The sequence below is a fragment of the Montipora capricornis genome, chromosome 10 (assembly GCF_036669925.1).
Source record: "Montipora capricornis isolate CH-2021 chromosome 10, ASM3666992v2, whole genome shotgun sequence".
In the NCBI taxonomy this organism is placed as follows: Eukaryota; Metazoa; Cnidaria; class Anthozoa; order Scleractinia; family Acroporidae; genus Montipora; species Montipora capricornis.
Window position 1 is genome coordinate 13,514,377 of NC_090892.1, and position 25,000 is coordinate 13,539,376.

At 39.5% G+C, this 25,000-nt stretch overlaps 1 protein-coding gene across 1 annotated transcript in view; it reads left to right on the forward strand.

The window, feature by feature from the left end:
- LOC138019768 (RUN and FYVE domain-containing protein 2-like) overlaps positions 1–25,000 on the forward strand; it is a 27,745-nt gene that overhangs the window by 2,292 nt on the left and 453 nt on the right. Inside the window, exons 3-20 of the mRNA XM_068866643.1 lie at positions 3,578–3,679; positions 6,190–6,313; positions 7,394–7,464; positions 8,414–8,497; positions 9,004–9,073; positions 10,185–10,286; positions 11,072–11,121; positions 11,764–11,830; positions 13,628–13,678; positions 15,249–15,365; positions 15,873–15,970; positions 16,764–16,850; positions 18,577–18,706; positions 19,530–19,592; positions 20,036–20,067; positions 22,345–22,393; positions 23,901–23,978; positions 24,510–25,000. The exon at positions 24,510–25,000 is cut by the window's right edge and continues 453 nt beyond it. Coding sequence (XP_068722744.1) covers positions 3,578–3,679; positions 6,190–6,313; positions 7,394–7,464; positions 8,414–8,497; positions 9,004–9,073; positions 10,185–10,286; positions 11,072–11,121; positions 11,764–11,830; positions 13,628–13,678; positions 15,249–15,365; positions 15,873–15,970; positions 16,764–16,850; positions 18,577–18,706; positions 19,530–19,592; positions 20,036–20,067; positions 22,345–22,393; positions 23,901–23,978; positions 24,510–24,644 — 1,510 coding nt within the window. The 3' untranslated portion in view covers positions 24,645–25,000. The remainder of the gene's footprint in view (positions 1–3,577; positions 3,680–6,189; positions 6,314–7,393; positions 7,465–8,413; positions 8,498–9,003; positions 9,074–10,184; positions 10,287–11,071; positions 11,122–11,763; positions 11,831–13,627; positions 13,679–15,248; positions 15,366–15,872; positions 15,971–16,763; positions 16,851–18,576; positions 18,707–19,529; positions 19,593–20,035; positions 20,068–22,344; positions 22,394–23,900; positions 23,979–24,509) is intronic.

Here is a 25,000-nt window from a genome sequence, read left to right on the forward strand (position 1 = left end):
AGCTTTCCAAAAACAAGCGGTTGGCAGTTTCGCAAATTGCTTTTCGGTCCCAAAAAGGTTTCGGGACTTTTGAGAAATGGGCCCTAGGGCCTAGTTGTTCAAAACCCAATTAGGACTCTAGTCTTGCATTTTGTACAACCTGCATTATTATTATTATTATTATTATTATTATTATTATTATTATTATTATTATTATTATTATTATTATTATTATTATTATTATTATTATTATTATAGTGTACTGTACTCCTCCTAGTGGATGGTGTGATTGTATTGGGAAAGGTAGATTAGGGCTGAGAAGAGCGGGAAGAATAAGAGTAAGTGGACGCATGAGGAGAGGAAGGTGTTGTGGGAGTGTTTTGTCAGTAGTGGTGGGAAGAAGACAGGAGGGTACATTGTACATGTATATCAAGAAGGTGAAGGCTTTGGGACAAGAAAGGTTGCACGAGTGTGCAGTTAGGGTTAGGATTACCCTAACCTTTGGTTAGTGACATTGAAATTTACTGGTTTTAATGCTCAGGATAGGGGAAAAGTGAATGGTTACATGCAATGGCCCAAGACAGGAATGACTGGAAGCAAGCAGTTGCAGTCATCTGTTGATGCCAGCCACCATAGTCGCACATTCCAGCCGAGCAGACAGATCATGCCAAGGGAACAGTGGCTGGCGACTACAGAACAGTCGCATGTTTGCCATTGATGTGGAAGCTACTCACTGGGATCTTAGTGGAGAAGCTGTATGGATGTTTGTGGGGTAATACACGTAGGATGTATCCGGATGGCAGAAAGGGCATAGGAAGAGATCACAGGGTACAAAGGATAGTTGGTGATAGACAAGGTGGAGAAAAGCAAGGATTTGGTTAAGGAAAGGTGTTTGGCGATGGTATGGATAGATTATTAAAAGGCCTATGATATGGTGCTGCCTTTTTGGATGTTGAAATGTTGAAAATGGGATGACAATATGAAGGGTTTGCTGCATGATAGTATAAGCGATTTGAAAACTGTGTTGACGTCAAATGGGAAAGTGTTGGGTGAAGTGCAGATCAAACATGGAATATTCCAGGGGGACTCCTTGTCTCTACTGTTGCTTCTTCTCGTGATGATTCCTCACACCATGTTGTAGAAAAGGTTGAGCAGCCATTTGTTGTTTATGGACTACTGGACCGGTGTGCACAATTTGTATGGAAGGACTGAAGAGGAGCCAGTTTTGGGCATATTTTTTTCAGTGGGCATAGGGATGGCGGTTGGGCTGGACAAGTGTGCTGTGTTGGTGTTGAAGCAGGGGACGAAGTTTCCTTGTGAAGGAATTGTGTTCCTGGATGGTCACTACAGATGATGGGTGGGGTTGATGAGAATGTGTTGGAAGGTGCGGATAATTTATGCAGAAGGAGATAAAGGAGAAGGTCAAGCGGAAGTATGTGAGGAGGGTGAAACTGGTGGCGAGGTCGAATTTGTACAGTAGGAATTTGATTAGGCCGATAAATGCTTGCCAATGGGCTTTAGGTGTGGTGATGTACATGTACAATGCAGGGATTTTTTTGTATTGGAGTGATGAGGAACTGAGGGCAACGGATGTGAAGAGGAGGAAGAGAATGACAGTGTTTGAGCATTCCATAAGAAGGGGAGTGTAGCTAGGGTTGTACATGAGGCAGGGCTGTCATTAGTAGCCGGCAGCCGGCGATTGTCGCCGGCTACTCTGACGAAAATCGCCGGCTAGCTCACTGACGAAATGACACCAAAAGTGTAGACACCGAACAAGTCTGACCAGCATATTCATTTCCTTGGTAGAAATGTGAAAAGTAAAGTATCTTATTTCCGAATTGTAGGCTGTTCTTCCAAGAAAAGTAATGACAAAGTGGGTTTCTTAATACATCACAAAGTCCGCTCCGCGTGCTGAGTAGTTACCAGGACTCCTTTCTGCTGTTACATAACATTTTAGTGTGACATTGCGCGTGACTGAAAAAGCCAATATGGCTGCGAAGAGAAGACAAGGTTTGCTGGATAATTTTTTCACCGTTGTTTCTAAGACGCCGAAAGGTAAGTGTTTAATTTGAACACGTCAACCACAAGGTTTGCCAAAAGTGTCGTTTTTTTGAGGACACAGCTGAAGATGAGGAAGTACAGTAGAATTGCACACCGAGAAGGAAATGGCTGAGGAGCAGAACATGGAAGATGTTTATCACATTTTTAACCTGACCGAATGCAGTTCAGACATTGATTCAGCCTTTGGCGCAGAATCGGAGGATGATTTCTAGTACTAAACAAATTGCAATTTCTCATTCTATGAGGTAGTTTTCAGTGAGATTTCCTAGCTTGTCCTCAAATGTCAGAGAACTAAATAAAAATCTCTCTCGTTTATACTGTATTCTGCAAATTCCAGGAAAAGGCTTACAATAGTATTTGGGCTTCTGTAACCCTAGCAGGCACAGGAAGAGCTCTCGATTGTGATTGTGATTGTGATTGTCTTTCTGGTGGGAAATACCTCTTGAAAACGATGGAAATGGCATTTGTGAGACCCTGCATTTCAAAATTTTCTCGACAAATGGGGTGGGGTGGGGGGCCTACCATTTATTATCAGCCATCTCAACCCCCTCGCCTGTGAGGGGCCCACCAGCCCCCATAGCCATCTACTTTCAAAATACCTCTGCCTACTTAAAATCTTAGTGACAGCCCTGTGAGGAGGAACTTGATCAGATGGGGTTGAAGGTCAGTACTGGGAGCTTTGTCAGAAGTACTTGTATGGTTGCATTCTTTGCTGATCAATGTGTGTTATGAGGAGGTTCCGGATCAGGTGAAGGTGTCAGAGGAATGGGAATGTGAAGATCTGATGGGATAGGAGCATTTTAGGCAACACAGAAAATAGAAGATAATCATCCAGACATTAGATAAGTGTGGTTGATTGAGCAGCTCAGGATTGAACATTTGTAAATTTCTCTTGCCTTGGTTTAGGAACGTGGCGACTTAAAGAGGATGAGAAAATCACCAACTTTTCTCCCCTGGCAAAGGAAACCAGGAAGGTGCATTGGGTGTAGTTTGGAGCATTTCTTTGAAAGATCTTGGAATTCCAGATGTGGTGGGTGGAATTCAGGCCTGACCACAGTCAGTGGGACCACCCTGATCCTCCAGAAGATGTTTTATAGGCTCTAAGCCCCAGGTCTGGGACTGTGGCTGAGCAGTGTTTATGCTTGCAGAGTTTGAATACCATCTCCTCGCAGGTTGTTGATCACAGAAAGAACTATAATAATAATACTTTAATGTTAGTAATAATAATGATGTAATAATAATTTTATGTATATATATATTCTAAGTATTATCATCATCATCATCATTGTCATCATGCATCCACATAATTGTTAATGAACAGACAGCGATGGAAATGTCTAGAAACTAAAAATTACACTAGCCTTGATTATGACTACAGTGTTGGTTTGATTTTTAATCACTAATTTTGTGTTCATGGTCGGGAAACACCCTGAATCTGCTGGAATTTCCTGCTATCCCACACCTTGCTCCACATGATTTAGTTTAAATTTGTTATAATTATCTTAATTTTCTATTTTTTATTCTGTTGATGAAATAGAACTAATCATGGCAAAGGAAGAGCATGGGTGAGATTAGCACTTATGCAAAAAAAACTTGCAGAATACATTATGATCTTCGTGGAGAACAAAGACCTGGTTTGGTAAGTGTGGATGAAGAACTTTGCATGTGCACTAATATTTCTAATGGATACTGGTGTAATATAGGCGGCATGTAGATGCAGGCTATTAAAAATTTGATGAAAAAAAATAAGAGCTTTAAGAAAAGAACATACATGTATACAATATGAGCGGTAGATCTGTATCACATTTTACAAACTTGAGGCTAAGCCGAGAGTTTGTAAATGGTGATGCAGGTGTAGAATATTGTATATTATTAAACATCAGCATAAAGTGTTAAATGTACTCTAGGTATGTTTGGTGATTCAAGACGCCTTAACAGAGGAAATCGAAAGAAAAGTTTTATGTAAATGAAGGGCAATCTGTATCAGATATACAGGTATTAATTAATAAAACATTTTGTTTCCAGCATGAATTATTAATGAGTTTTATAAATGATTTTATTTTCTGACATGCTGAAATGAGCATTTGCTAATTAAGGGTTTACCGTACTCATATCAGTATTGACTTGTGGTTGCTTGGAAATAGACACCAACCAAACTACTACAAGTGAGGTACAGGTGTGTATGTAAAGGAGCCTTGTACAATAACAGAAGCTCGCTCGACAGGCACAAATAAATTAAAAGTAATTTGAAGGTCATACATGTAGGTTTCACTCCTATTCAGCAGCATTTGCATTTTTATGAGCATGCCTGAACCTTTACTGGTAAATAAATCACTATTGTAAACCTGGCCATTGATCTTATCCTCCACAGATTTCTCTTTTTTCATCAATAATATGACTATTAAGGTCTTGGTAAAGGAAAATGAGGTGTCCGTGGAAAAATGAAATAGGCCATTTCTGAGTTCAAGTCTTCCTCCTGTTCAAAGCGAGTCTAAGGGAAAAGTTTTTCTTATGAAAATTAGTTTTGATTCATATGTAAAGTAGATCTAATTACCATCATTAAAACTTCACACTTACATGTAGACTCGCTTTGAAGAGGAGGCAGACATGAACTATTGTCACGCTGCTATTTTTTATATAGGGTCAAAACTACATAAATTATTACGGTATCATAATAAAACTAATAGATTGAATTATTTGTCTGTTCAAATAAAGTTTTAGTTTTTGGTATTTAATATTGCCTTCTAGTTTTGAGGGCTCAAACTCAGAACAACTGAGTCTGCTGCAGATTGAAGCTCCTGCCCCTTCACTTTATTGTGAAAATAACTGCACTTTGTTGCGTCTTTGTCACAGATGAATGCACTCCAATAACGTGTGAGGAAATTTTGATGTGTAAAGAATTCAAGGAAATCATGCACCAAAGTCAATACTTAATTTTGGCAGAAAAAGTGCCATAAAAGCAGTCTCCGAAGACAAACGAAAAATTGCTCACACTGTCTTTGGGGTAGTACAATCATCTATTAGAACTGAAAATTTGAAAGCGATATATTAAAACTTGTCAGGACAGGAGGTCCAAGAAGTTGTAATTTTGGCGTCAAAATAAACTCCTAGAAGATCGAGCTTGAAGATTTCGCATGCAGTTCACGGCCTGCTGAACAACTCAGTCCCCTACATATACTTGAAAGGTGCTAAGGTAGCAGATCACATGTAAAGGCTGTGAAAAGACACCTAATCCTTTCATGTGTGATTGCCATAATATGTCAGTCATTTTTTTGCGCGCAGATAAGGGCGGGAAACAAAGAAAGTGATTTTAGCGGTTTTAAAATTAATTTTTCAGAATTTTTTTCAGAAAAATATACTTCACAGCCCACTGATTAAAGATTTGCAAAAACAAAAAATTTGAGCGAGACGCCCAAATTTACCTTTACCTTTAATAGTGTAGTTGTAATGTTTTTTAAGGTGGTTTCAACACTCAAAAGAAACACTTTATCACTTAACAGCAATAATTATTGATATGGTACCATATGAAATTATTGCTGAAAAAGATTGGGGCATTTTTGTGTCATAAAAAAGTTACCATGGCAACAGCAAAGCCCTGCAAAAACACACCATATGTTGGTTTTAGCTCCTCATATCTCAAAAACGAACAAGGTGAACCCATTTTTTATTTCTGAAAATTTAATGTACCGGTAATAGTGTGCCAGAGTGACACTTTCTACAAAGTTTAAAAAAATTTTGTGGAGCAGATTCAGAGCCACCTTAAATAATTGAAAATTTAAGGTATCGCTTTATTATCAGCTCCACAGAGTTTTTTTAAACTTTGCAGGGAGTTTTATCTTCGCGTGATGATCACTTTTGTGCAATAAAAAATTGGGATCACCGAGTTCGTTCTTCAGATATAAGCAACTACCGGTAAAGCCAAAATAAAGGGTGTTTTTGCAAGGATTTCCTGTTGCCATGATAACTGGTTATATCACAAAAATTACTGCATCTTTTTCAGCAATAATTGACGTTTGACATGGTACCACAACATTGCTGTTACGTGATAAAGTGTTGTAGTGTCTTGAATCCTTCTAATAGCATTAGGTCTCTTGAAAGTGTTGAAACTGGTTTGAGCTACCTTAAGTTAATCAAATAATATTATTTCAGCGATTGGTATGAACCTCATTCTGTAATGATGCATGAAGAAGGTGGTGTGATATCTGGTCTGTTGGTTGGGCTCAACATTATCGATTGCAATTTTGACTTGAAAGGAGACAGCCTTGATGTTTGGGTGAGTTTCAACTGAAGACACAAATGAGATTACACTAAATTCATGATTCTCTGCAGTAAACGTTTTTTTCTGTTTTTTATAATGTCCATGCCAACATTGTGTGTTCAAGGGGAAAGTCTCATTGAACGCGCTAATCCTTATTTGTCATGTAATGTATTTGATATTTTTGTTGATCAAGATGAATAATATACTCTTACCTACACAGTTTTTTAAAGAACAGTCCAATAATCAATCGAAGGAGAGAAAATATCCATATTTCTTTATTTTGTTTATTATTTTATTTTAAATTGTACTTATTTTATTTATTAGTGTTTATTCCTTTACTTTTATATTAATTTTTTACATTTCTGCATACAGTATCTACATGCAAATATCTCCATCTCTTTCGGTCCAATATAAATCATTTCATCAGTTCATTTATTTTGTTTTCCATATTTTATGATATGTTCTGTTTGATTTGAAGAAACTAACATACTGTGATCTAGTGAATATACATGTATGGTTTATCTTATTTATTTGAGCTGGGATTTTGTCATTTGATGTGAAAGTTCTCATCGCATTTTGTGAAACAATCCAGACTTGAGCTGAATGCAAACCCATGGCGCTGCTGTATCATCTGAGCTGTCAGGCCATCTGGAAGTTGGGCCCGTTTCTTGAAAGTCCCGAAAACTTTTAGGGCCCGAAAAGCCATCTGTGAAATTGCCAACCACTTGTTTTGGAAAGCCGATCTTTTAACATGTTTTCTAGGTAACAAAAAGAAAAATAACGGTGAAGTTTGACACCAGAAAATAACCCGTAAAGTTTCGGGACATTAAGGAACGGCCCCCAGGTCACTCTCTTTGCAAGTTCATATTAATACATGTATGTCCCATGGCGGATATATGTCCCATGTACCGGTATGTCCCATGTATGTCCCATGTATGTCCCATGGCGGATAATTTGTAAATCTAGCACTTCACATTACACTCTATTCAGTTAACTCAATGTCCCATAATAGTTGAATGTGTGATAGTGAATACTTGTATATGAAATTTTAAATAATTTTTCGAACTGCAATCATGCTCCTTTTTCTTTTTGAAGTCATCAGTCCTGGATCTAAGCTTGTATCTCAAGGATGGAAATTACTTGGAAAAACCACCTGAGAATAAGAAGTAAGGGACATATTATGTTCCATACATGTACAAATGACAAATGCATGCATGTTCCTCGAAAGCCGATTAATGCTAATCTAAGATTAAAAATTAACCAAGCAGTTTATTTCTCTACTCCCAAATGCTGTTCAATGCAGTTTTTTGGCAGAACTTTACAAGAGAAGACGTAAATCTTGAAAAACAAAAATAAGCAAAAGAAACTTTCACCAAAAAGTTGAAAACGTGAAACAAAAGTTTACGCTAATCCTGGATTAAGTTAATCGGCTTTCGAGGAACCGGGCCCAGTACACGACATGTGTTAATTGGATTTCACTTAATTGTATTGCTGGAATTCTCTATTCCTGTGCAAATTCTCTGAGACAAAACTTGAACTGCTTTTTTTTTTTATTCTTCGAACACCAAATCCATTCCCCCGAAGACTGGAAAGGATTATTCAACCTAGAAATAATAGTTGTTTTAAGTATTATTTAAGCAGTCAAGAACTATTCATTAACCCATTGACACACATTTGACAGCTACATGTACGTGTAAATATGTCAACTCAGCAACCCATGCAACGGTGTTCAAATAGCAACCATACAAACTTTGCAAGTAGGCGTGACTGTCAATGAAATTCGCACACCCTTATTGGCGGATAATTTGTAAAAAACTTTGTTAGGTGGCCACAGTAAGGCGCATTGCACTGTAACAGATTTCAATCCTGGACTAAAAGATTTTACTCATCACCTAGGGGTGTCCTAGGGGGTTTGAAGCGTCAGTGGCTTAAGCTCAGATCAATGTACAGCTGTAGCGCCTTACTATTTTTAATCAATTTGCATCGGGTCATGATCTTTTTTTTTTTTTCGTTTTATTAGATGTATGATATAATATTTAACAAAAAAGAACAATTTGTCTTCTCAAAATAATAGTCAAATCTTTGTCTTGAAGTTTTCATCTTTTCCTCTTGCAGAAGTGAAGACAAAAGTGACAACAATGATTTGAGTGTTCTCATAGATCAGAAAACGTATTTAGAAGAAATTAATAGAAATTTGACGTAAGTTGTTAGGAAAATGTGGTTTAAATTGATGTCCTTTTTGTTTGATGTTTAATGTGTCATGAATTTCTGGCAGGGAAACTACTCAGTATCTTTGTGGTTTATATCTTAAAAGCGTACTGTATCACTTAGCTGAGTTTTATAGCGTCATTTTGATATTCTCTCGCAAGAAAAACTAATGTAACGATTATTTAACAGTACCATAGTTTACAGCTAAGCCTACATGTAAGGCAGTAGTACAGTCATGTACATCATCCCTGGTAGAAATCCTACCCAGGATCCGTATAAGGTCCTACTAAGGTCCTGACAGGATCCTACTGTGAATCCTGTTAGGATCCTACAGGATTCCTTAAGGATCCTCCTAACCAAGATCTTGAACAGGATCCTACTAAATGTGAGAACATTATACTTAATGAAAACAAAAGCCTAGAACCAGTTGACTGATAGAGGGATTGACTCACTGATCTTTCGCTAAATTGAATTTTTTCTATTTGACCATTATTCAGCTCCACAGTTCACACATTACAGTCGAAATTAAAGAATTTTAAAATGACAAATGATGACCTGTCAACTCAAGTAAGTGTAATTATGTTGCATTCAGATTCCATGAAGCTCGGGTTGTGATTCCTTGAAGCCTAATGTGTGTTACAATGGTCAATTTTACTTCCAACTTGTCTCGCAATAAATTTTGTGAACTTGCAGGGGTGGCATATTTTTATCCCCTAAAATTTTTTCATCTGTTCAGATTTCCCAGATGAAAGTCTAGTGCTCCGAAAATTATAAGGATCAGAACTTACCTTTTCGAAATTTTCAGGCAGAAAAAAGGCTCCCGAAAATTCTAGGTTACCTTTTGGGGTAAAAATTCGTTTGAAATGGGCATTTATACCATTTTTTAGATGTTCGAAAATCCTAGGACAGGCAGGCAAGCAAGAAATTTGACAACAAATGATCCGAAAATTCTAGATCTCGAATCGTCTTCCGAACAGATATTTTCCTAAAATTGACGTTGGGTGCCCCTGTCCTCATACTGGAGCTCTCTAATGCTTCTCATAACACACATACAATCTGCATACTTCATTGTCGCTTTCCCAATGGGGCTTTTCAGGAACAAATAAACATTGAAAGTTACAACTAGTTAAAAGATAGAGAAATAGAACATTAAGAAGCATTATTTTACACAATTTCCTAAAAGCTTATTCTTTAAATGACGTTTAAAAACTTGAACTGACCTGCTTAGCTTTAGGAACGGTTTCAAGTTGTTCCATAGCCTAACAGTTGTATAATAAAAGGTTCAATGTCCAGAAACTGTCCTGAAAAGAGAAAAAGATAAAAGCATTTGACATTTCTTAGTTGTACGTTTTCTTACTTGTTACTTAACGAATTCCGAAGTTAGATCTTTGGGGGCTTGACTGTACATGCATTTAAAGCCCATAACAGTTTGGCGATAGAAAAGTTGGTCTTTGACGGGCAGCCAGGATAGAGGTGGTTGATGCCCAAGCATTCTTAGCACCAGCCAATATAACTTTTTCATTGACCTCATGTGACCGAGTGGAACACCAGTCAAACAACAGTTGCATGTCAGTAAGGCTGAAAGAGAAACTGCCTACACAGTAGTGTACTATCCAGTGTTCCAACCCTCGCTTTTAGGCTATTTTGTTGTGTCATTAACAAAACTGTTCTTGTACAGCTTACTTCTTGCACAGAGCAGATTGTGCAACTTATGCAAGAAAGGGACCTGCTGCAGGATGCCAATAATCAGATGAATGAAGTCAGTGCCCGGAAACTTCAAGTGAGTAACCCAACACAATTACTGTAAAGTAGTTCATCCATTTCTTGTGATTCGTTGACTGAAAATCCCGCGCCACAGAGTCGGTCAGTGAGTTGAGAGAAATACAGTGTAACTCCTCGCTACAGTTGTTCGAAGGGTGAATATCGCTATCCACTGGATAAATCACTATCCACTGGATAACTCAATCGGTTTTGGTAGTGTTTTTCCGCTCGACAGTGTGATTTATCTGGTGGATAGCGTTATCCACCTTTTGAACAACCGACGCCTGGCATCTCTGAATTTTCATTGCATTCTAACTCGCTTCTTGTTTGCACGGAGTAATTATATCTAGCTCAATGCTACTGGACCATGATGTAAGTCAGTTTTCTATTGTGCACGCCTTTAAGATTACGAGTGAGTACAAGTTTTGCAAGTTTTTTTTAAATGTACACTTGGGAAAAACTCAATCCCCAAAACCCAATGCACTCGCTCCGAACTGGAAGCACTCTTTTACTCCATTCTACACCAGGGAATGCGATAGTTCTGAATTCCAGCTTCCAACTTTCTGACTGTCTTCATATTGAAACCATGATTTATTCGATTTGCGATTGAGTCACTGGAAGGCCAAATTATGGAAGATTGCGCGAACAAATTATACAATACTGGATTTTCCCTGTGAACAGAATTGTGTAGTTTCCATTTTCCAGCCCTCCTCCAAGTGGTTTTAAGGTTTTCTCAGTCCTCCTTGCAGAGGTGCTCCCTTTGTGTTCTTACACAACACTTCAAAAGTTGCCCTTTTTTTTTAGCTTGCGCAAGCAGATATTGATGTTGAGAGAGAGACATACCAGAAGTCAAGGTTAGCAACTACCAGTACAGTGCACTTGCTCTATTTTGCAGGATCGAACATCTGATGGACATTACAGTACCTGCCGTCCTTCTCAGAACTACACTCACCCGGTCCATCGTACTTTACTCAGTTATGATATAGCACCTGGCTTCAAACCATTTACGATAGAAGTTCTTTTGTAGTGTCAGTAGAGTCATTTAACATCAGGTTTACGTAAAATGCGATCTGCAAAAGTGACCATGATTTTCCCGCCATTTTTCCCGTGTGGCGCGTTTTCGTTCATAACTGACCCCTCACCACAATCTTCTTCATGAACTCACGTTGAGTTCCTACTGAGTCGCAAAATAGCTTCATCGAAGCTCGCCAAATTTTTGCAGGTAAGAATTTTCATTTTATCTAGTGTCTTTTTTTTGGCCAACAATTTTTCATAGAAAGACTGCGAAATTTTGTTTTTTTTAACTGAATACTGTCAATAGTCGAGATTGACAGGGTCCATTCCGAGTTGCCGTGGGTCCTGCGAAGCTAAAGTCACAAGCTTCACTCCATTTTTTTACATGAAAAATGAAACGGCAAGTCGACGTTGGCCGTTTCAAGTAAACGTGATGCTAAGTCTCTCTAGTGTTTTAATGTTACTACTTTTTTTGACTGCAGGGAAGGTTTGAACGAGATGTACAATGTGATAAGGAAACAGCTGGATTCGGAAATTGAGTTGCGAAAGGTACAGTTCTCGTATGTGGTGTGGATGGTCTTCAACAATTTCCTTTCCTTAAAGAACAACAGAGCAGCTGTCCCCTCCATACCCGTGATCTTCAGTTCAGTCTTGGACAAAACTCGTTGAGAAAATGCGACTCACCACTATAAACTCACTCCCTAATTTGTCTGTGTGATAGACAATTTTAAATCTCCCTACTTTACCCCCTCCCCTTGATCCCATGTTGGTTTATAAACGGCCCAATTAAGTTGCACCACATTGCTATCATTGGTATGGGGGAGGGGGGGACCATATCTGGCTTTGAATATACAATATTATTATTATTACAGAACACTGTCAATCTAAAAGGAATGATGCTGGGGAGGATTGAGAATTGAGCATAATTATTTCTCGTAAAAAGACCATCCAGTTGTCAGGTCGTGGGGCTTAAACCTGGGAGTATTCGCTGATCAATAGCTAAAACCGCAATATTTAATCATGGTATAATTAATGTATTTATCTTTAATCCTGCAGTAGAACAGTAATAATATTAACTCTGAAACAGTTTTAGACTGCTAAAACGTTAACTGTCGTTCACCAAACAAAGCGAAGTCTTTTAAAATCGGAGGTTATGCCTGACCACTGTCGAGCAGTGATTCTATACCGAATAGCAACATTTGTCACCTGAAATTGGTTTTATGGCCTGTCCTCTTACGAGTCTCCAATGTAGCCTAGTGGTAGAGCATCCGAACTTGTACTCGAAAGGTCGTCGGTTCGACTCCTGAGTCACCATCGGAAAAATCATCTCTATTTCATTTATCAGGGTTAAAGATTGCCATCGACTTCATTAAAACATAGATCTATTCTTGAAATTTGGAGGGTCTTAGGGGGTATTTACGTGAGACCGGAACGAACTCAGACCGGCTTTTGGATCATCGATATATTTATTAGACAAAATATATCATTTTCTCCCGAAACCAGGCACCAAGCGTTTCTTCCCGGTTCATGTAAACAGCTGCAAAAATTTCATACCAGTACAAGTTCATACCGGTCTGAGTTCGTCCCGGTCTCAGAGTCTCAGGGCGCTTTCCTTTTGGGAGAACTGGCCGGCCAGACCCGTCAAGTTGCAAAGAAAATGCAACAATTCGAAGGATAATCCCTCACATATTTGTGGAGAAGTGTATATCAACCTCGAAGTGTGTTAATTTGAAGGCGTTGTAGAGTTGGCCCTTCCAAATGCCCGGTCTGGCCGGTCAGTTCTGTCTAATGGAAAGCGTCCTTAGTCTTAGAGCGGTTTTCAATTGAGTGTCGAAAATAATTAGCGAATTGCTTTGGTTTTTCATTACTTCACTCAAGTGAGTGGTTCAAAGTTCTCGCGCCAATTTTTCAACCAATCAGAAGTAAAGCCAAAACCAATCATTGCTCGCGCGTGCACATTTTCCCGCGCTTTGTGCCGGCTACGTGTAATTACTTCGAGTTTTGATTGCTTTGCCGGATTGTCTCCGTCCTTTGATTGGCCAAAGTAATTACTTTGGTTTTGGTTTTACGAAACTCGATTGAAACTCGCTCTAACTGGTCCAGTGAAGAGAGCCGTTCCAACTAGCCGTAGCTCCGGGTTCAAATCCAGTCTTAGGTGTGATTTTTTGTTTTGGTGATACTCCGCCGAGTTTTTCTTTGACTAGATCTTTCTCTATATATTTTGGACAAAAGTAGTGAAACTAAAAGCTCGTAAATTTGCCAGAGGGTGGGCAACATGTAGTCTCTTCTTGCACATTTTCTGGACATGAGTTTACCGATGCATGAATCGGGGTTTCCTTTTTTCAGGAAACCGAGAAAGAGCTTGAGTTGGCAAGAAGCATGAAGGAAGAGAGTGAAGTAAGTGACATTTACGGGTCTCGATGCTAAGGATTATTGAACAATTATCCCATGAGCACGCGTCGGATAGGAGGTGATAAATAGCCAACGAGGCGCGTAGCGCCGAGTTGGCATTAATCAGTTTCATATCCAATAAGGAATAACTGTTTATTAAATTTTCATCACTACGATTTTCGTAATTCTGCGGAATCTTATCTTCAATCGCTGAGCGCCAAACTGCGTTTTGGCTTCCATCAATCAAATTTTCGAACGTAGCCGGGAAGATCGACTCCGCCTCCGGAAAATGAATTGGAGTTTTTGTTTAGTTCACAGCTCGAACACCATTATATGTTTTTTGAAATTCTTCAGTAGATTCCTTCGCTTTCCATCGGCGACGAGTTTGAATATACGAATGAACGGTGGAAACTAACGGTACTGATTGGTGGGTTAGTCATGCATCAATTTATTTCGTCTTCTGTGGTGGGCGTCGGAAGTTTGATTGATGGAAGCAAAAACTCAGTTTGGCCGTTGGTGCTTGAAGATGAATTCCTCAGAATTGTGAAAAACGCAGTAAAATCTGAATTGCTTTACTTACAAAACGACAGTTCGTAGTCAGTTTCCATATAAGGTCACTGCGGTATATGAGCTGATAACCGAGATTGAGTGAGCCAATCAGAAAGCCAGAAATGCAATATTCGAGACTGAAAATTTAATAATAAACATTATTAAGTGTTCGAACTCGGATATTGCGTTTGTAGCTTTCTGAATGGTTCACTCAAGCTCGGTTATCAGCTATTAGTAAAATCCAACTAGTGGTCTATTATCAATGCTGCGTTCTAATTGGTTGAGCTACTAGTAGGCTATTTGTTATAGCCCACTAGTAGCAAAAAGCGACGGCTTTGAAAACCAAAACAGCAATTAAAGTCTAGCTTTAACTAGCGAAAGATGTTTTGTCTCGAAATTTTTTTTGATCAACTAGTTGGATTTTACTAAAACAATTATTTCTCTCGCCCTCATGGCCTCTTGTTAAATATACCGTGTAAATTAAGTATGGAAACTGATTGCGTCAAGTTTGCCCAACTTAGCTTTAATTTCAAGTGTCCAAGCGTTCAGATTTTAATGAAAATTTAGTAAAACAATTATTTCATTCACGCCTTTTAATATGAGACTGGTTATAGCCAACTCTGCCGTTCGGGCCTTGTTAGCGATTTACCATTTCATGTCCAACGCGCGTTTATGGAATAATTGTTGATTAAAACGACATAGTAAGAGAATACTCTCCTCTCCGGATGCGTCCTTTTGGTCGGAGCGCTTGTTGCCGGTTCATTTTATTATGACGTCACAGCGCTGCGGCCATGTTCGTGACCCTAACTAATCCTTCGTTGTCATGCCAACGCGTGCGTTTGTTTCGGTGAAAAGGATGGTCGCTGTTCATATTAGTAGAAGACAGTGATTGGTCACATTGATTTTCCAGGATGTATTGCGCTATTATCGTTTTAAAAAAGGAACATGTAAGAGTGCGTTCGATCGACCCTATTCCTGAATAAGAATACGTGGAGTGTTTGGAAAACTTAATTGTTGTCCTGTTCAGGTAGCCATGCGACTTTTGGAGAAGGATATACACGATAAGCAAGATACTCTGATCTCCCTCCGAAGACAATTGGAGGACGTGAAGAAACTCAATCTGGAACTTCATAACAAGCTGCAGGTACTTTTTTTTTAATCTCCACTCTATTGTCAAGAAAACCATAAAGGAGATAAAGACAGAGTATTTTTTGTCTGTCTGGGTTGTCTTTCTGTGTCAATTAATTGGGTAATGAGGTCTCTTTTTGTGTGAAACATCCCTCTCCTTTTGGGTGTAAATTCAAGCACGATTGTTCAAGGGGGGTTGTCACGGGTCATATCACTATTTTTGGTAAGACTGCGGTGTATTGAATCCAGAAGAAGTCGGGGACTTTGGATGGTACGCACCATGACTAGTGCCGAAGACATCAGCCAATATTTGTACATTGCGATCGTCCTTGCGGCTGCTATTAACTGAAAGGTGTCCTTAAAAGAAATCAGATCACCCATTTTATTCATGTAAGGGACAGTTAACTCTAAGAGATAAACGGGCCATAACGTTTACAATCAAACTGTTTGTTGAAAGATTGAAGATTCCCGTCAATGAAAAAGGAATCCATGGTGAATGACATTTCATTTGTCCTTACTTCAGTTAAGCGAGTCCACAACCAAAGATCACTTGCACAAGTGGTCAGAACTGGAGGAGAAATGCGCAAAGATGATTGCGCATACCAAAGAAGTGGAGAAAAGGTTTGTAACGTAAATGCCCGGCGTCCATGAAAGCAAAATAGTCGTGGTATGATGTTGTTCAACACAACAGTCAAAAATGCGGCTGTTTGGGTGACACCCAGTTTTGGCCAGCTTTCGTCCAACCGGAAATATTGACCCGACCACATTCAACGTGGGATGCTAAACGGACCAAGAAAGTTGAACAAACGAAAGAGAGAAGTGATCCTCGCAATTATCTGCGTACAATGTAAGCACGCAATTGTAAAGTAAAGTAAAGTAGACCTTATTTAACGTCGATAACTCGTAACAGTAATTAAACTGACAAACCTGAGGTCGACGGTGCGCTCATTTTACTCCCCCCTCTCCATCAGTGCTCCGTTTTACGGGTATTTAAAGCTACTTAGCTACACGGAAAGGAAAGGAGTCGAAACAAGGATGCGAGATCCGGGAATCGAACTCAGGACCTCTTGCACCAAGGCCGCGCACTAACCGACTGTGCCACCCTTGCTCCTCTCAAGGACACCCGAAAAATTCAGATAGCTTCAACGGGTTCGACCCATGACCTCTGCGACACCTGTCAATGAAGGCCGCTTTTTGGGGCCAATTGGTTTGCAACATCTAGGTCTACTCAAATACTATGTCGCCTTTACAGTAAATTTGGTGTTGGAAACAAGTTCGTTTAGCAGAGCTCACAGAAAAGGGTAGCATCTGTGCTTTTAGAGTTCCTTTGACACAAGCTTAATGTCATGGGGTACAAAATTAGTTAAGAAGTTTAAAGACTGCGTTTATGCCGATGGTTGTAATTTTTTTGCAGTCTGAGTGAAGCTTTGACAAAAAAGACCGCGGCGGAAAACATGGTTTATCAACTGAACAATAAAATAGCCGACAGTGAAAGTGAAAGGTATTATGCAGACGCTTGAAGAGGTTCGAAAAGGTTTTCAGATGAGAGAGCGCGCGCAAGCCACACACGCAATACTTAAGCAACTCGCGTCATTTTATGAATCAAAACGAATGACCTGAAGTAAAAATGTGACCTAAAATCGCGAAACCGGAAATGAGTTTTGTCAGAAATGTTATTAAGCAATACGTCGTATCATTTGTTACTTCATATTTTTAAAGAATGTTTTAAATCTTTCAACAGTGTTTTCATAAAAGAATATATTAGGTCACCGAATGAGTTTTTAAGATTTCTTCCAAAAAATGATCGGTCAATTGGCAGACCTGTCCCGTTACCGTGGCAACAGATGGGGACGCGCAGACACCCTTAAAGACATTGCCCGACAATATCATTTGGTAAATATCAAAGCGTTTTCCTACCGTTAATATCGACAGTGTTGTAATCCTTTTCAATTGGAAACCGACTGTTACCTGTGAAAACCCTTTCGAACCTCCTTAAATATTTTACTGATGATGCTAAGTTGTGATTATTATAATGATAATAACAATTTACATTTATATTGCGCAGGTTACATGAATATAAATGATCACCTGTGCATAAAAAAACTACACTGATGTAGTCGACTGGCCTAACAAAATATCGCAATATCTAATATCGCAGTATCATATTTTCATATTCGAGGGATTTAGAATATAACGCTTCACTAACGAAACGATTCTCTCCAAAATATACAACTCCATGAATCAAAGGCACCTCACTAATCCTTGATCACTGCTAGTGACTAAAGGTTTCGAAAAGCAATTAAGAATGTAAACGGTGAACGTTCGTTCAACAAAAGTTGAACGGTCGTTAGGTCAGTCTTGGAACAAAAAAAAAGTTGTGAGGATGCCGTTTAAGAGGTTCTAACATCGTGCCAACAATGGAGCCAACACGTTGATTGCAAGGAACTAAGAACAAGAAACCAGACTCTCCCGACGAGATTTACGCATGCGCCGTGGTTTCCACAAACGAAATATTCAAACGACTTCAACCCCATCCAACATTTTCTAGAACAAAAGAAATCGATCTTACATGAAAGTTTAACTCAGTTAAATTTGATTCAACCAGCTCTCAACATTTTTCCCCTTTCAACAATGTTGAACGACCTGTCCAAACGCACCCAGCATCGTTTACACAAGATGAAAAGTTTCTAGCATTTCTACAAGACCTGCTTTCCGCTCTTTTCATTACCTTTTCTGTGTAATATTCCTTTTAGTCTGACATAAATCTAGTTGTACATTAAATTCTTCCTCTGGGTAACTTGCTTACTCCAACATTCATTCCCAAATCCACTATAAATTAATGGATCTGCTCTGACAGTTTCAGCACCAGAATCGATTGGTAAAATAAAGTAACGGCAAGACCCATCAAAAAGCGTAAACTGGTACACAGTAAGTGCGGAGCGACTCCTCAAACTTACTTCAGCCTGCCTTAGCTTGCGTGCAGATGTCTCCTTTTCCCTTCAACAAAGTGTTCAATTTTAGTTGAAGCAAATGTCGAAACTGTTTGAATGGGCCTTGACGCATTATTTTGCGTGCAGATGCATGTCAGCTCTAAAGGGAAGGAAAGGAAAACTAAACTGATGCTCAATAACTGTACCTGGCCAGCGTGAGTTAATGAGGCCATTTTAGCACCTTTTTCCTGACAATGATTTAAAGAATTTTTCATGTGTTTGTTGCTTGTTTAACAGGACCGCACTCGACACTAACCTTAAAATAGAACGCGAATGGCGGACAAGATTACAAGAAGATTCAGTGAAAGATAAAGAGAGAATAGGAGCCATGCAAATGGAATTAAAACAATTGGCACAAATCAAGAAGGTACTTTGCTTTTGTTTTTGAATGAAATGCTCCTGCTTCTGGTTTCTGCAATAATTACGTTTATATAAGATGGGGTTATTAGCCCCAAGCTCAACCCCCAACCTGGAGGACCAGTGGATCATTCTTCGTCTGCTCCCTACCTTTCGACCTGTTTGACAAGGGTAACCCTTACAGGAGCTCAAAGCTCCCGCCGACGTAGCTCTAGAGGTCATTGCGACGCGCAAACCACCCCACCACGTTAAGGTGATGATCCATCGGGTGCGGTCGCGGAAATACGTCTGCGTTCGCAGGCTATATTGCAGTACTGATCTTGCAACTGAGCAATAAACTACGATGATATATTGATCGCTGACACCACACTTCTTCAGCTGACGTAGGGCATATAGCCGTTTGTTAGCTTTCCTGACTATAATGTCACAGTGGGAGTCCCATTTTAGGTCATCTGCAATAGTTCACTTAGGAGCTTAAACGTGCGCACACGCTCAACGACCGTATTCCCGATGAAAATGGGGCTTATAGTCAAGAAAGTCAACAACAATACATTTGAATTTAGTTGGATTTAACATCATTTTGTGTTCCCTAGCATAACTGTAAACGTCGTTAACTAAGAATACATAATAAACGCCTTTACTTAGATGAGCCTATACCGTGCATTGTCACGGTTATGTGCGCAAATACAAGTATGTATGCACACTCAGATTGAAACTGTCGGATGGTGAGTTATCCACAGGATATTCTCAACGAGCCTTTGGTCAACTGGATCCCGTTGATTAGTGATTCTAGCAAAAGTTTCAAAATCCTATCTGGTTACTTCTTTCGACAGGAATATCAAGTGTTGCACGAAAAGTACATGACGTTAAAGAAGTCCTACTCAGAGCAAGAGATGGTAAGTGTTCAGATATCTCTTTTTCTCTTTTTCTCTTTTTAGTATACAAGATTGCCATTTCGACTATACTTCAAGCGTGACGCGAGAAACTGACTGCGCGAAAAGTGTGCTATAACGTAAATTTATTTTCCCTCTTAAATGTAAATGAATTAGGAAAATCGCAGCGGCAACGCTTTTCACTGGATCATATGGTTTGCTATAGACCTCTTTCATAATGGCTGCCAAAGAAAATATTCTTTTATTTGAATTCTAATAAGCCTTTCTAGCCTCGCTACGACGAGCAAATTTCTAAAGAATTTTTGCTTCAAAATGAGGACAGTAGGTCTAATTAACATAAATATAAAAGAATGTTGATGTGGTCGCCATTTATGAAAGTGATCTATGAAATTATCGTGTTTATGAAAAACACTTTAAACTAAAAAGAGGGAACTGTTTCTTTTTAGGCTCTCGTGGAAATGGGCTCACATTTATCAAAGTAAGTAAGCGATTTTTTTCAATATCTTTTTGGTTTTTGCTTTTTTTTAGTAAAGGAAAGCCTGCATTGGTCCAAAGTGTAATTCCCTTTTTTTGTTTCCTTTGGAAACTCCGAATCCGGACTTTTGAATCCCAAAAAGGATTTTACATTTTTGAAATCCAAAACTGGATTAAAACGCTTCGGAGTGACATATTATGGAAAGGAAACGAGTTTTCTGGTATTTTTCCTCAGATTTTGATAATGAGTTTTTAAAACTCTTCTGGCTTGTCACCTTATATTTTCTCAACAAGATGGCGCGACAAGCCAAAAGAGGTTGCCACTTAAAATGAATGACTGACATGGAAAATGCTAACCCCTGGTAATGAAATGAAAAGAAATGTGATCTCGTCATTTCTTTCATTTCAATAGTGAGACAATTTCAGTCCTATATTAGTATAGCGCGAGAATTATCTCCTGAATCAAGAGTTTATTACCCAAGAGAAAGAATCTGGTATCGTGTTTGTCCCCATCAACGTCAGAAAAATGTCTACTTTTAAGCCAAGCGCTGCATGCACCAAGGAAAATAGAGAGGTTTTCAATTGAGTGTCGTAAGTAATTAGCGAATTGCTTTGGTTTTGCATTACTTCACTCAGTGATTGGTTGAAATTTCTTGCGCCACTTTTTCAACCAATCAGAAGAGAAACCAAAACCAATCGTGGCTCGCGCGTGCAAATTTTCCCGCGCTTTGTGTCGGCTACGTCCAATTACTTCGAGTTTTGATTGGTTTACAGGATTTTGTCCGTCCTTTTTGATTGGCCAAAGTAATTTCTTTGGTTTTGGTTTTACGACACTCAATTGAAAACCGCTCTAAACAATAGACCAAATGTTGTATCGTTAATTGAAATGCCCCGGGATTAAGATTCTTTGTGCATTGTATTTGCATTGTAATGTACCATTCACATTTAAGTGATATGGGAATACCTGGACCAAAACGTCTTATTCTCAAAGGATTTGAATTGGGTACAAAATAGCCGATTGGTCTACAGAATGTTTTCACGTGACGTCACGGCAGCCATGTTGGTGCACTCAACAATGGAGAAAAAAGTCTTGGGGAATTTGAGTCTATTATAATGCAAAACATGAGCCATAATTTGCTATTGTTTTGTACACCAACATGGCCGCCTCATCACGTGATTGAAAACCATCTATATCTCCTTATGATATAGCGGAACATCCGTTGACCAGGTGGCTCAGTCGAGAGTGCACTGTAGTTTCGTGCAGGAGGTCGCGGGTTCGAACCCCGATCGAACCAACACTCTGGGTCGCTATTAACTGAGGCGAAAATGCTACTTTCGTTATTCCATCTGCGAATGGTAAGACGTTGAAGTCTTCTCCGACAAGGACTTTAAACCGTAGGCTTCGCGTCACAGCACTTGTTCGTAAACTGACACACACACTGTTCGAGAATAGTGGACGTAGTAACCCTTTGTTGTAGTATGGCCTTTGGATGTAAGGGTAAAATTACAGCACTCCCACATCGACTGTATAGCTGCCAATGTATACTAACCTGTTTCAACAAATAAACAAAACAAAGAACTAAAAGTTTAGTGTTTTATTACAAGCGGTTCTTTCAAGAAAATGCTGTGAGTCATTCCTCCTACAATGCCGACACAGCGCTCTACCTTAAGTGCAGCCTACCAAGCGTGAATCTTTTGGGCTTTCCTTTCGTTAGTACTTAAGAAACGTCCACACAAGCGGTTGTCTGAAGTTTTTTACATCACTATATGTTTTTCATAATTTGACCGATAATCACCTGGGCCCAGTTGTTCTAAAGCCGATTAACTTAATCCAGGATTATCGTAAACTTTTGTTTCACGTTTTCAACTTTTTGGTAAAAGTTTGTTTTGCTTATTTTTGTTTCTCAAGATTGACTTCTTTTAATATAAAGTTTTGCCGAATATAAGCGTTGAACAGCATTTGGCAGTAGAGAAATAAACTCCTCGGTTAATTTTTAATCCGGGATTAGCCTTAATCGGCTTTTGAACGACCGGGCCCTGCAGAATTTAATCGCCTGGCTACAAACTTAAGTACACAAACGCAGATGTAACAAGCCTTGTGTGCTCTGTATCAATTCTTGGTTTTCACATGATGTTATGGCCGTCATGTTGGTGTCCCGACCCAATCCTCCGGAAGTGAACTCTTATTATGAAAACGTTTCCTTTTATTTTTGTTTTAAAAACATGGTTTTTGATCACGTGAGTGAAAACAAAGAATACTGACTTGATGTTCGTTTTGCAGTTCGCAACAAAAGGTTGAAGAAATGAAAGAAGTCACACAGTCGATGAAGGTAAATTGACTTCGGACGCATGATGCTTACTTATGGTGCTTACTTACACTGCCAGGGTAAATCCGTTTTGGCGGATATCCTGTCGTACGTAAGTGAAGAAACAGCAGCCATGTTAGTGTCCCAAAATCCTCCGGGAATTTAACTTTGCAAACAGTAACATCTTTTTTCTTCTTTTTTTTTTTTTTTTTTTTTTCGATTTCAAAAAGCTTGTCCGCAGATAAACTGACGACAGAAGCCCATGTCTTAGGCAAAAGAGACGAAGCAAAAGCTCTGAGCAGAAAAGAATGACAAAATTTTATCATCGTACGTCATTTAGCAGCATGAACCTATAATCGATTCTTTTTTGGTCGTTCTGTGGGCAGTTCCGTGGACCTTATTTTAGCTAATTTGATTGATGGAGCTCTTTGAAAAAGAGGCCTTCTCATTGCCTCCGCACCCTCTCAAATGGCGGTTTCGATACGTTGTTCATAGCCATGTGTGTTAGAATTAAGTATCGCGGTGGAAAAAGAAGGATCTATTGCCTCTGTTTTGGACACGGAAACAGCTTGACAACAGGATGGTTCGATTGCCGTTTGGGTCGACAAAAAAAGCCACGCACACCATCACTCCATCACGCTCAGCGTGAACACTCAGTTGAAGGTTACAGTTCTATACGAAGCGTCCCATAACAATATTTTATCGTCCGTATCAATTCTTTCAAAGATATACTTCTATATAGAAACATGACGAGTCCGACACAACTGTTCTTTTTTAATGACATTATTTTTCGACACGTAATTAAGTTGAGAGGCGGGAAAATTGGGCTCAAGACCTTTTTAAAGTTTGGAAGTTTAGCTTGGCCCCGGGGAGCCCGTTAACTGTTTTCACCCAGATAACTTTCCACCCTTCCATTCTCTCAGCCAATTTAGTCGTTAACGAATGTGAGAGAGTATTTTAACGCATATTAAATGAAAGGTGTTTCAATTGAACCCACTGGGAACTCGGAAAAATCCGACCTCAGATGGGATTCGAACCCACGACCCTCCGTGATCTAGTTAGGATGCTCTAACCACTGAGCTACTGGAGACTCTATGGTGAGAATGAGAGAAAGGGTGAAAGGGTGTGGCTGCGTGATGCAGCTCGAGTCAAATACCCACATTTCACCCTTGCTCACCATAGAGTCTCCAGTAGCTCAGTGGTTAGAGCATCCGTACTAGATCACGGAGGGTCGTGGGTTCGAATCCCATCTGGGGCTCGGATTTTTCCGAGTTCCCAGTGGGTTCAATTGAAACAGCTTTCATTTCGTTTAGTCTTTCCTTCGTTTATTCATTCAGTTAGGCATTCGTTACCATTTTTTTCCGCTGTATCTTCTTACTGTGTGTGTATGTCAACAACAATAACGTTTGTTGTACTCACTTTCTCTTTATCCCTAGTTATAACAGGATTTAGCTTAAGCTCATTTAAGAAAGTAGTCGCTGTTGAGTTACTAAACCTCACAATGTTCACACTTTTTTATCTCACTTATCAGGACATGCGTTGGGCTGAAGATAAGGATGCCGCTCAGTGCCAGCAGTGTAACCAGCCGTTTTCTTTGGCAAGAAGAAAGGTACACGTGATGGCAGTTCAGTTTCCGTGGCAATTTGGGTGCAGGGATGGCGCAGTGGTGAGAGAACGCGCCTCCCACCAATGTGGCCCGGGTTCGATTCCCAGACTCGCCGTCATATATTGGTTGAGTTTGTTGGTTACTACTCTGCACCGAGAGGTTTTCTCCGGGTACTCCGGTTCCCCTCTCCTCAAACCCAAAATTTGACTTGATTTGTGTTAATTGTTAATTTCAATTTACAGTGTCCCCAATTAGTGCTTCTGCGCTAGAAAGACTAGACACTTAAATAAAGTTCCTTTCCTTTTTTTTTTTCCTTTGCGTTCTTACCATCGCAATCGTTTCACTCTAGGGTTTTCTTAATGCATGAAGGCTAAAATGAACTCAGGAATGGCATTTGTGGCCTTAAACTAGAGAACGGACGTAGCGAGGATTGAACTATTTTAAAGTAATGCTCTCTTTTCCTTCTTCGTCTTTTCTTCTTTGTTATTTTTGTTCGAACCTGTGGACAACCCTAGTTTCGTTTTTTTTTTCCAGCACCATTGTCGAAATTGTGGAGGAATTTTCTGCAACTCGTGTTCGGATTACACTATGCCCTTACCTTCCTCTGCCAAACCGGTACGCGTGTGTGACTCGTGCCACACGACTCTTCTGCAAAGATACCAGAGGTGACAGCCTGCGATGTTATTGGTCAGCTCACCTGTTTTGGAGCATGTTTTAAGTTCAACGAGGCACGTGACCATCACTTGATTACGTTGGAGATGGATGTCGCGAGCTTTGCTCATTAATGAATGAATGCGAAGAATAGTTTGACATTCAAAATCGATGTCGTGACTTTTTTTTAATTTAAATCATTCATAACATAGATTAAATTATCGTATCTGTGACATAGTAGGCGCCCTGTGATTGGTCAATTGATTGGCTGTATTCTAGGCCACGACCTTTGTTTCCTAATTTAAAGGTAACTAGGTAACCTCGTTTTCGCGGGCCGCAGCGTAAGTTACAGATCCTTACTTTTCCCAGTTTAG